This window comes from Olea europaea, chromosome 10, assembly GCF_002742605.1.
Source record: "Olea europaea var. sylvestris chromosome 10, O_europaea_v1, whole genome shotgun sequence".
Classification (NCBI taxonomy): Eukaryota; Viridiplantae; Streptophyta; class Magnoliopsida; order Lamiales; family Oleaceae; genus Olea; species Olea europaea.
The window spans coordinates 24,950,346-24,963,442 of NC_036246.1; the positions used below are offsets into that span (position 1 = coordinate 24,950,346).

The window sequence follows — 13,097 nt, forward strand, 5'->3', positions numbered from 1 at the left end:
CGAGCATACATGTTTCCCAAAACTCTCACGAGGTCGGGCTTACGAGGTTGGCCGACCAACTCTTCCTAAATTGGCCAATATGAGGTCGGGTCTCACTATCCACTATAGGCCACGTGTCCGTTAACATAATTTCTGGGGAAATGTAATCATGCTCCAGCTATAATTCTTTGGATCCTTATCTTAATTGTCTAACATAGTCCTCCTTAGATCCAAACTCAAGTAGAACACTTTCAACAAAACTCAAACACCTAACCCTAGGAGGAAAGGACTCTATGTAGTTGAATCCTCCTACAATTATATCACCAACACCTATAAATACATGGTCAAGGCTCATTATTGAGGTATGCTTTTATAATACAATTATATCATATACTTTTGCACAATCCCCTGTCTGACTTAAGCATCTGAGGTGCCAGGTACCAGAAGGCACAGTTCCTGTTCCGTCTCAGTCCTCAAGCTCGGGATCTACCAGGTACGATTTTTGGCAGCATCATTGGCGCCGTCTATGGGAAGCGCTACCAAAAGCAATGGTGAATACACGATTAGGTCTTCCACAAGCAAGCTCATATGTTCCAAATCCTCTCCCGGAAGATCATCCTATCCCTCAAGAGGAATCATTAGAGATGGCAGCACCACCACCGGCCCTCATTACCGCTGGAGTTTTCGAAGAGCTCTACCAACAAGTTACTGCATTAACTCAGTTGTTAAGCCAAAGGAACTCACACCCATTGCATACACCGACACCGGACAGTGATCTGATGGCAGCTGCTCGAGCTCAAGTTTGGGCTCCACAAAATATTCTTGATAACGTTGTTGAAACCTCGGGTGTACCTCCTATGACCGCGGCCTCAAGGGCAGTAACGATGGAATCAGGTGAACTTGCCAGAATCATCCAAGAAGGAATTACCGCTGGCCTAGCATAGAAAACTAAGGAGGCAACAGGCTTTACCCCTAGCACTCCCTTTACTCCTGAAATATTATCCTTCCCTCTACCTGACAGGTTCAAGTATCCCCGTGTGAAAGAGTATGATAGTACTATCGACCCTATCAACCATCTGAACATTTATACCGACGTCATGAATCTACAAGTTGCCCCCGATCAAGTTATGTGTAGAGCTTTTCCTCAAATGTTGACCAACACAGCTCGAGACTGGTTTTCAACTTTGGAGCCAAACTCCATAGCCTCTTTCTCGGATCTAGCCGACAAGTTCTCCGTCTTCTTCGCCAGCAGCAAGCGCATCAGGAAAACAGCAGCTTCCCTCATGTAACTTCAACAAGGACAGAATGAATCCCTTCGCAACTTCATGACCAGATTCAACAAGGAAAGACTCTAGATTCTAGACCTCCATATCACAGCCACAGTCTTGGCCTTAATACATGCCATAAGGTGTGAAGAGTTCAAGATGTCTCTATCAAAGACCCCTCCAACATCAGTAACCGACCTACTTACTCGAGCCGAAAAGTACATCAACATGGAAGAGACTATGTTTCCAAAGAGAGATGCCCCACCATCAGCTAAGCCAAAGCTTAAAAGACAACATGAGCTTAATCTGCATCAAGATCAACCTCGTGGTAAAACAAGGCATGATAACCCTTCAGCAGCCTTTACTCGCCTGAATACCACAAGATCTAACATTTTGATGGAGATCAATGATATGAAAGAGCTCAAATGGCTGTCAAGAATGAAGTCCTCTTCTAAGCCCCGGGACATGAACAAATATTGTGAGTTTCATCAAGACCATGGACATACCATAGAGACATGCAAAGCCTTACTGCGCGAGATCGAGTCTTTGATCAAGAGAGGATTCTTAGGGGCATCTGTCGGTCAAGACAAGCGTTCAAGGAATGATCTTAACAAAGCAAATACCTCAGGGACTGGGGACAGCAATGGACCAACGGTGGGGACGATCAATGTCATTGTCTAGATGGTCAATGTCATACATCTAATATACCAGGGTCTTACATGTTTTTATGCCCCATTTATTTTCATTTCGTAATTGATAGGGCATGCACCCCCATTTTATCTTTTAGCTGGTTGGGTATGCGTGCCCATATTAGTTTGTTAGTTGGTCGGGCTTGCGTGCCTATACTTTTCAGCTTATTTCGATTAGGTGTCGGGATGCCATCCCAATAAAAATCTACTCTTCTAGCCCATGATAGCACATGAAAGCCTTGCTCCGCTCAAGCACTCAAAGTCTTACCCCCGAGCAAGCACCTCTAAGCCTTGTCCCGTGCAAGCACTCAAAGTCTTGCCCTGCGCAAGCACTCTAAGCCTTGTCCTCGAGCAAGCACTCTAAGCCTTACTTCGTGCAAGCACTCTAAGCCTTGCCCTCAAGCAAGCACTCTAAGTCTTACCCCGTGTAAGCACTCAAAGCCTTGCTCTCGAGCAAGCATCCTAAGCCTTGCCCCCGAGCAAACACCTTTAAGCCTTACTCCGTACAAGCACTCTAAGCCTTGTCCTCAAGCAAGCACCTTTAAGCCTTACCCCCCGAACAAGCACATCTAAGCCTTGTCCCCTAGCATGCATCTCAAATTCTTGCCCCACGCGAGCACCTCTATGTCTTACAATGCATCAAGTAAAAATTTCGACCACTGGTCTATTCCGACCAAGGGTTTGAGAGCCTATCCTCGAGCTCAATACATTACCAAAATCCGAGCAAAGAGCGTGAGCTTGAGCTTGAGCCTTTCAGTACATACCTGGACAAAGCTGGAGGTCCAACCCTTTTGCGAGATCTCGAGGTCGGGCCTCTTACACTCAAGCTTGCTAGAGCTTGAGGTCGAGCCTCTTACATTCAAGTTTTGCCGGAGCTCGTGGTCGAGCCTCTCACATATCAAGCTTGCCAGAGGTTGAGCTCTTTCGTTTGATGTCTTTAACATGCTCGAGGTCGAGCTCTTTTGCTTGATGTCTTTAACAAGCTCAAGGCCGAGCTCTTTTGCTTGATGTCTTTAACAAGCTTCAGGTCGAGCTATTTTGCTTGAAGTCTTTAACAATCTTGAGGTCGAGCTCTTTCGCTTGAAGTCTTTAACAATCATCAGGTCGAGCTCTTTAGCTTGAAGTCTTTCCTTGAAGTCTTTAACAATCATCAGGTCGAGCTCTTTCGCTTGAAGTCTTTAACAATCATCATGTTGAGCTCTTTCCCTTGAGGTTTTTCACAAGCTCCAGGTCGAGCTCTTTCTCTTGAAGTCTTTAACAAGCTTCAGGTCAAGCTCTTTCGCTTGAGGTCTTTCACAAACTTCAAGTCGAGCTCTTTCGCTTGAGGTCTTTCACAAGCTTCAGGTCGAGCTATTCGCTTCATATCTTTAACAAGCTTCAAGTCGAGCTCCTTCAATTGAAGTTTTTGACAATCTCTGAATCAAGCCCTTCCTTTCGAAATCTTTTAATGAGCTCGAGGTTGAGCTCCATTCTTTTAAGATTTTAACAAGAGTTGGTCGAGCCCCTTTCAAATGTGCTCGGGGGCCTATTAACTCAACATGAGTATGCCTATTCTTATGCATCTCATGCCAGAAACTCTCACATTGCACATGAGCTACTGACATGGATGCACGGGGGCCTATGATATGCACAAAAATTGTAACCCATGTACAGCCCGAGGTGTTTACCCTGAGCATACATGTTCCCCAAAACCCTCAAGAGGTCGGGCTTATGAGGTCAGGCCAACCAACTCTTCATAAATTGCCCAATATGAGGTCAGGCCACTTAGGTCGGGCCTATAGATTTAGGTCAGGTCTCATTGTCCACTATAGGCCACGTGTCCGTTAATATAATTTCTGGGGAAAGGTAATCATGCTCCAGCTATAATTCTTTGGATCCTTATCTTAATTGTCTAACATACTCCTTCTTAGATCCAAACTTAAGTAGAACACTTTCAACAAAACTCAAACGCCTAACCCTAGGAGGGAAATGACTCTTAAGTAGTTGAATCCTCCTACAATTCTATCACCAACACCTATAAATATACGGCTAAGGCTTATTATTGAGGTACACTTTTATGATACAATTGTATCATATACTTTCGCACAATCCCCTGTCTGACTTAAGCATCAAAGGGGCGACGAGCACACACCTCGTTGCCTTTGTTTTAGGTACCGGAAGGCGCAATTCGTGTTCCATCTCAGTCCTCGAGCTCGGGATCTACCATGTACGATTTTTGGTAGCATCAATGGTTTTGATAGTTTTTGCTTCCATCTCCGTACTTTCTTCAACCTCTGTCAAGGATTTGGCTATCGCAATTACCTCATCTAAGATTTTGACACCTCGACATTGCAACTCTTGTCACACCCACACTACACATCCGTGTAGGAAATAGAATAACAAGTCATCTTCTGGTGTGCTTGGGACTTGAAGCATAAGGGTCATGAACTCTTTGACATAGTCACGAATTGTCCCTGTATGTTTTAGTTCCCTTAATTTCTTGTGGGCCTCATAGACAACGTTCTTCAGATAAAATTGCCTTTTAATGCCCCTTTTGAACTTGTCACAATTGTTAATTTTGCAAGTTCCCCTTGCAATTTCGTCATGCTTACAACGCCACCACATCATCGCAATATCCGAGAGATACATTGACGTGGTCCGCACCTTCATTGCCTCCTTGACAATATTGACTACATCAAAGTATACTTCCATTTGTCATAGGAAGTTCTCCATGTCCGCGTCATCTCTAAGGCCATCATATTCCTTCGACTTTGGGTAATCAATTTTTGGGGCAACAACACTTGTAAAGACATTTCCGCTAGTTCCAACAGTTGATTGCTTGAACTCCTGGCTCATTTTCTCCAACGTTATGGCCAACTTGTTCATTTGCCCATGTATTGCACTAATGGCATCAATGATTTTGGCCTATAGACAGGTGGAATATTCACCCACAGCGGCTTGTCCGACCCCCTTAGCCTGAACATCATGTTTCACCGCCTAGACATCGTACCCCAATTATACTTGATCGTTCATCACCTCTTGGACATTAATTTGGATAGCTTTAGCTTTTCAATGGCGTGATCCTCCAACGCCTCAAAGGAGTGCTCCAAGGATTCGACCTTATCACCCATATTTGCGATGATTTGGTCAAGTTTTTCCTCCATCATGGAAGCCTCCCGTGCTTTGCTCTTACACGTGTCCTTATTCCTTCTACCGGGGTAACACCATGTCCCCCACTCTACTTCAATTTTGACAACAACATGAGATTCCATCATTTTGAGCACCTTACCCAAATCTAGCTCCAAGAACCTCTAGCGAACTTGACTACCACAGCCGCACTTGGTTACAACAACCAACCCTTCACCGTGATACCGTCTTCGTAGTCTACACCACGTGAACTTTACACGGACGTTACCTTACTTCTGAGATGAAAAATTAGTTCAACCCCATGTGAACCTTGCTCTGATACCACCTGTCATGGGCCTAGTTTTGTTACACCCGAACTACGGTAGAACCGTGCGGTCTTAACGCTCCACAATTTTCGTCCCCACGAGATAGCGTTAAGTCAGTCTTAACCCTCAACAATAATTTAATCAATGAGACTAAATTATATGTTAACTTTGGTAGAGAAGGTTGATAGGAAATTTATGAGGAAAAGAGCACACACATATACTTGGGGGAAAATTCTTTATGTTAATATAAGAGAAAATTATTTAAAAACTCGCTACTATTTTTTCTCTACGAAGATATCACTCAAGCTCACTTTAATCACATTCCATCCATGGGAATTTTCTCTCAACTCTCTAATAATACCACTACTCAATTCATGTACTCATTCATATGAATTACAAATGACCAAGTCCCTCTTATTTGTAGGCAAACTTAAGGTATACAAGTTGGCATCAATGGCTAGGATTAATCTTAATCCAAGGGCTCTCATTTGTTGCAAGTTGCCTTAAACCTCATTTGGCTATTAGATAACCAAGGTGGAATTGACTACATTGCAAGTGGCATATCTCTACACTTGCAAGTTGTCTTGTTGAATTGTATCTTACCCTTTTTCAACTCTATGCTAGTTGTCACTGTCCATGCAAATGGATCTCTACAACCCGTGTGCAAGTGGACAGGTCTCCATCATGATGGCTAAGTTGGACTTTGTTTCCTCAAGCAAGTTGTCTACAACTCGTGTGCAAGTGGACATGTCTCCATCATGGTGGTCAAGTTAGACTTTGCTTCCTCAAGCAAGTTGTCAAGTGGCATGTTGGCCTCATTTTGCAAGTTGTCCATTGGCTCAAGTTGGCACACACTTGTATCCAAAACAATCGGCTATAATCCACGGTATTGCTTCCCCCTCACGATAGTGGTTTTCACCCGAGAAAACCAGATTTTCGTTCTTGCGTCCCCTGCTGACGTCTGTCTGCATAGTCTACCTGCATTGCTGTTGTGTCCCCTGCCACAATCTACCTACGTTGATGTTGCATCTATTGCCGCAATGCTTTCAGTCTGCTTTAGTTTGCTTGTCTGTGTTCCCCTGCCCCAGTTCTTGTCTTGGTCTTGCCTACGTCCCCTACTGCAGGTTCCTGTGCTGTTCTGCCTACGTTTCTTGTCGCAGGTTTGGCCTGCATCCTCTAACGCAGTGTTTGTGTTTTTCTTACCTGCGTTCCCTACCGTAGGTACTTCCATCTAACCGTAATTTAGTCAAAACGTAATTTTATTTGAAATTTTTAAATTTTAACATTGTTTATTTCATGCGTTTACTTTGAATTTTAAAATTTTGAATTTATATTTTATTCTATAATAATAACATAATTTGAAATTTTAAAAAAAAAATTAAACGGGGCGACAAACCCGACCCCGCCCCGAACCCGTCTCACTGCCATCCCTAACCGTAGCGCACTGCCTGCGTTATCCGAATTCCCCAGCCGCAACCATGGGGGATGTAAGTCACTCCCCCACTAAATTTAGTGATGCCCTCATCGCTATGTACTTTTGAAGTTTGGACCTAATTTGCCATAGGTCTATCTCATGTTCCGACTTTGTGTCATGACATTCTCATATTATGCCAAACCTCAAGTCATCACCTTGTGGTCCCTGACAATAGGCTAACCTTCATGGGTCGAGACGACATTAGTGCCTAATTTTAAGGGACGAGCCACTCGAGCCTGAGGCCACCAATTAACGATATATCCTTTAGTCAAAAGTGGGATTTCTTTACTGGACTTGAGTGGCTTGATGCCGTGTTACACATTTACTTACAAGTATCAACAAAGTTTCCACTTTCAATATATAATTCTTGCTCTAAAGACTTTATATGCACATTCATATCATTTTTGACCAAACTCAGACAACCACCTTTTTTAAAATATAATGGACAAATTAAGGTACATAAAGTTCTTTACTTTACTTCATGCTTTTTTCCATTTTTCAACAACAATAGTATGTGGACACACCACAATCGACTTTGTTAAGTCAAACAAATAGACCTGTTTGATGTTCACAATTCACATGTACAAAGCTGTCTGAACATTATAATTGATGAAACATATGCATGCTTGAGGAAACTGCCAAGTTAATGCGTACAATTTAATGATAGATTATGGTGTGTTCCTTGTTTCGTGTTTGCTTAATTAGGTAATATTCTATGAGTCGCCGATAACATAATATTCTCATCTTTAATTGTTCATCTTCTATTAAACATCGATGACATGTCATATCAATTAATTGATGAGGAACAAATTTAATTCAAATGTTGAGATCCATCAATTTATCTATAAATAAATTGATAAATCGTGTCATCGATACTTAACATAAGATGAGCGTTGCTATTAATTAGATCATTCATCTATATATTGATCGGCGTGCCGTTTAAGTAGCTCGACATCTTATAAGAGCTCAGTCTAGGTTAGCCTTCACAAGGGGTTTGTCTAAGACTGGATACTTAAGCACTTGGTATAGTCTTTTTAGCTTATTTTCTTCTTTTTCAAATAATTAATAAAGAAGCCCATAATGTGATATGCTACGTGGACCTTGCGTCGAGTCATTCAGAAACATTTTGAATGTATACTTATAGTTCAAGTGTTATCGAGTTTTTTTCGAACGTGTCTTGAGGATGACAATTTTTTGTCCGGTTGTAAACACAATAAATAAATGTGACTGCAAAAGTATGAGAAGATGCAATCTAATGCTACGCAGCATATGAAAACTGAATAAAAAACTTAAGAGAGAAGAAAATGGTGTCACAAAATTGGTCTACATTTTGGATTAATTAATTTACCACAACCCACGATAATCATGGATTAATTTACTATAGTAGCACAATAAAAGAGGAATATTTATCCAACTTGTCACGATCATATTTGCTCAAAGTTGGTGCTATTCGGCATTTGTTTGTGCTTGTAATTATTATTCTTTACATAATGCTAAAGTAAACCTAAAAAGTTACAAAGAGTTGAAATGATAAAATTTTCCAATTTTTCTAGACTTTTACGAGACACAAGTTTGTGCGATAACTAAAATTGACGCTTGAAAAGACAGCGTTGTCAAAATGAATAAGAGAGTCATGTCTAAAACAACCCAATTCGAAAAAAAATCATATTGAAGTCAGCCTAGTCCACTTTGCTGTTTCACGACTTGGTCGGCCAATTACGGTGACAGGCCAGGTTGGTCGACTCGATTTATTAAACATATTTTACTTATAGAGTGCTCATCAATACTTTAGAAACATTTTAACAATCTAATTTGCAAATATATCATCGAAAATATTTTATTTTTCAATTACAAATTAAAAATTGATGCTTTGTTTCAAATCTAGCTTGGTTAGCATGCATTGATGGCGAGTTTGCGACCTGGTTTTGTCGACGAATTTTGACGACAAGTCGATATAGGCTCGTTCCAATTATTAGATGGACCGATTTAAGGCCACTATTTACATACAAATCAATCAATCCGGATGAATCCACCCATTTTAACATCCTAGGCTTGAATCATGATGCATGATTAATAATGTTTCCTGATAATATTTTAGAGAAGTTTTAGCCATACAAGTGTTCGAGACAGGCATCATCGTTCATCGTCATCTTCCACTTGGAAAGTGTGCTGCTCATTCATCGCCTTCTGTTCCCATATTGACTTATAATTTAATTTTCATGGTGCCTGCCTGCCACTTGCACAAAGAGTCCTAGTGCTTGTTTGCCCAAGTTTAAAAGTTTACTTATACATAAATAAGCAAGTTTTAACTTAAAATGTTACTCTTTTTGCTATTCTAAGTTGAGAAATAACAAATTATTGGTTGCACGGGAAAATGAAAATCCTATATGATTCATGTATTTTACAAGTCACACTGTACGTTAGCGAAAAATGTATTCTCTTCTTTAGATTTTGAAACGGTACTTTTGAAACCCCATTTACAAGCAACAAACAATATATAGTTAAAAATAAAAAATAAAAATACAATTGTTTTATTTTGATTTTTCATTTTATATATAGATTTTTACAACAAGAACCGTAGACCTACATGGTAAAATAGATCAAATCGACTACTAACGAAATGATCTCATCTGTTTCAAAGACCCAAAATATTATAAAATAAAAAGTTATTTAAAAATAAGCTCGACTCACTTCCCAATTTAGCCAAACATGGTCTTGAAGTACATAAATTCACAATATACAGATTAAAGCTCCATGCATAATATTTTGATATCAACTCCTTTTTGACTTGAGCCTGATATTATTAATTAAGTCTGCAACCAAACACCACAAATTAATCCACCATATGTAGTGCCCCATCTCTTCACTGTCCTCGTTAAGAATATATATATCCACTTCTTGATTGCTTTATTGCCAACAAAATTATATTCACAGCAGTGTGTGTTGGAGCAATGGCTTGCACTTGTCTTCGAGTAATGGTGGTTCTTCTATGTTTTTCTTATCTTTTCTGCAACAATGGCGCTGTTCCTGTTACAAGTAAAATATCGTTTAGCTTTCTTCCTCTTTTATATTCTTCGACATGAGCGTAGAATCGATGAACGAACGTTGAGGTCTCGTTGATTCGAAATGAATATTGTGAAAGTATCACCTTCTATATATTATCCTAGACTTATCTGCTACTTAGACATGGTTGAATGATAGAAGTTCTCTTGGTTATTCTGATATAATTTTATAAAACATAGAAATTTTTCTAATTTTTGATATTTTCTCTGCGGAATCAACGAGACTAGATTAAGTTGTTGTTATTTTTCTTGATGCTTGAGCTATTATGTCAATATTTTATGAAACACTTTCTCTACTTACAGGAAGTGGAAGCCTGGAGGTGAAGAAATCTCAAGGCTATGAAGTTACAAAATCTGTTCAAAATATGGTAATTTATAAACCAAAAAAAAAAAAAAAAAAAACCCCCCACGAAAAAAAAAGCCTGTTTAGATATCAATCTCTTACTAATGAACAAATTATTCATTAAATTGTGCAGTTAAGTGCAGAACAAAGATTGAACTTAGAAGGCGTGATGAGAAGAATGGATGCTGAACTGCATGATTATCCAGGATCAGGGGCTAATAATCGCCACACTCCAAGGCCACAACTGGGAAGAAGCTGTGTGGAGTGCTAAAAGTATTATTATGCTAATTATTTCTCCTAATTATGAGTGTCTGTTTGCTATATCTAGAAAGTAGGTTAGAGCTGATATAATTTTTGGCTTAATATCCAACTGGGTAATATGAAGTAAATTTTAGAAGAATTAAATGTATAATTTAGAGTCCTAAGAATTTTGAGTGTATCAGAATGATGGATGCTATAACATGTTTGTATCTTTTCAAGGCATTAGATTTTGCATTTTTCTTCAGAGATTTCATGGCACCTTTTCTACCATAAAACAGATCGAATAATTCGATCTCAGCATACTGTGTAAAAAAAAATTTGACTCTCTATGATCTTTTGTATTAATCAAAATTGAGAAAATGATTTGCGCAAGTATACAACTCTAATATATAGAGAACATCACTTAATTGTAGTTGTTTGCATCATTTAATTTCGACTAGATAGAGCAAGGTGTATGAAAACCCTAAACAAGAAATATATCATATTTTTTATTCAATAACATATAAATTATTATTAGGTTAAAAGTCAAATTCTGAAAGTGAGAGTTTTGGTGCAATGTTAGGTAATGTAAAATCAACTGAAAATCTATAATAATTAAATTAAAAACATCTTGAGCAACTTGGAGATTACTTTATTTTGAGTGGAGGAAATGGCAATTTGAGGTGGTAAAACACGTCTCACTCTCAGTGCAATTAATCTGTGACGCACTTTTATGGCCATCGGAAAGGTGAAACACCAATACCTTGCGTTTTTAGACAATTTAATCTAAGTTAATCGTTCATTACATGTATTTGAATATCATGCACGTTTTAAGCATTTCCTTTATAAAAAAAGAAAAAGAAAGAAAGAGTTCGAATAATGAGTTTTAGACATAAATTTTAACTTGGTATCATATTCAATAAAAGTCACCTCTCATTGTTAATTATGCATAAATATATCCTTTGTAGTGGAAGATAAAGCCAGTAAGACAAATGTATGTATTAATGAGTTGTATTATATAATATAATTATATTACAAAAAATTGTGTTTAGGTTTCTAATTGATTATATACAAATTATACATACATTTGAGTATTTATACATTTTGATGTAGTTATAGTAATAAAGAGTGAAATGTTGAATTTAAAAATTTATCCTTAAAAAATTAACTTATTAATAGAAGCTTATTAAATTTCATGTAAATTCAAGGCTAACTTCATAATCGTACGTTTCGTTCAAAATTCTAGTCTGCGTCGTGGATCTGCACTTGAAGATGGATCAATAAATTGGAAGTTCCATTTTGTCTCATGAATTCACAAGTTAACATAGAAAATGTCTTTTTCAAATATGAAACTTATGCATCGCTTACATAATTATTACCTCTTAACAAATTTAATGGGACTCAAACGCGGCTAAATATGCCGGGTTTGGCCCATTATTCTAAATTTAGATTTTTATCAAACTCATTTTTAATTATATATTTTATGAGATTCATAATTTTTATCAGTATTTCAACCACACGTTTATTAATTTTATCAAAATTTACTAAAAATTTAATTTTTAACCAAACCAAACAAGATCTAAGCCCATGTTTGGTGGCCATTCTTCTTTTTTCTTTTTTCTTTTCTAAGGATTTTTGAGTAGTATTTTAGAAGAATGTGTGATTAATAAATAGGGAAGAATTTTGAATTTACATGCAAAATATTTTATTGTGTGGATATATAAAAAGGAGTTTGAAAAGAATGAAAATAAAACATGTGCTTATATGCTCGTGTGCTCAATATAAAGGCAAACCTTTAACATAAATTATTTAACTTAAATCATACAAAATAAAAGAAAATCGACATCATCCCAAGAGATGCGCAGAATATTACAAAATTATATTCATAACTTAATTAAAATTAGAAATAGACAAATAAAATTAGGACTATCCATTCAAATCATAATATTTTGTTTGGAACACTCAATTCGAAATATCATAATTTGAGTAACTCAGTATCCTAAAAAAATCATAATAATATTCCACTAAAATTTTCAATCATGCTATAAGGAATTTTGATGGACAACACATAATGTGAAATCATTGGAAGATGAAGAGAGAAAAGGACTAATCATGCACCGCCACATCAGCGTTGGTATGAATTCTATCAACATTTTTTTTGTACTCGTGGCTTTTTCCTAAAATTTTTCCACTGTCAAGAAATTTGCAAATACACACAGTCGGATGTGTTTTTGAGTTTAAAAAAGCGGTCTTTAGTCCTAATTTTTAATTTATTGCGACCTTATATATATTTTCGCCACCTCAACACCTATCATCCTAGAGGTTTGTTTTACCTAAAAATAATAAGAGTTTTGCTATGTGTAACACCACAGGTGACACAACACCCTCTCAAGAGTGGGGCCCGCCAACAAAAACCAAATAATAAGTGTTTCTCAATATATTCAGTTTTATTTTTAGTTTTTTAAGTAAGTTTTACTGGAAGTATAAGCATTATTTTTATTTTTTTTCCATTTTTATTAATACTGCTCTATGATAAGTTCAGTTTGAGCTGTTAATTTTTGTAGATCTGGCACATTGTTTTGCCTTTAAAGTGCGAATTGAATACAAATAATTC

At 37.8% G+C, this 13,097-nt stretch overlaps 1 protein-coding gene across 1 annotated transcript; it reads left to right on the top strand.

Moving 5' to 3' along the window:
- The first annotated feature begins 1,076 nt into the window (after nt 1-1,076).
- On the top strand, nt 1,077-1,925 carry LOC111400437. Its single transcript, XM_023027857.1, has 2 exons — nt 1,077-1,264; nt 1,388-1,925. The coding sequence occupies exons 1-2, from the start codon at nt 1,077-1,079 to the stop codon at nt 1,923-1,925; spliced, it is 726 nt and encodes a 241-aa protein (XP_022883625.1).
- The last annotated feature ends 11,172 nt before the right edge of the window (nt 1,926-13,097 follow it).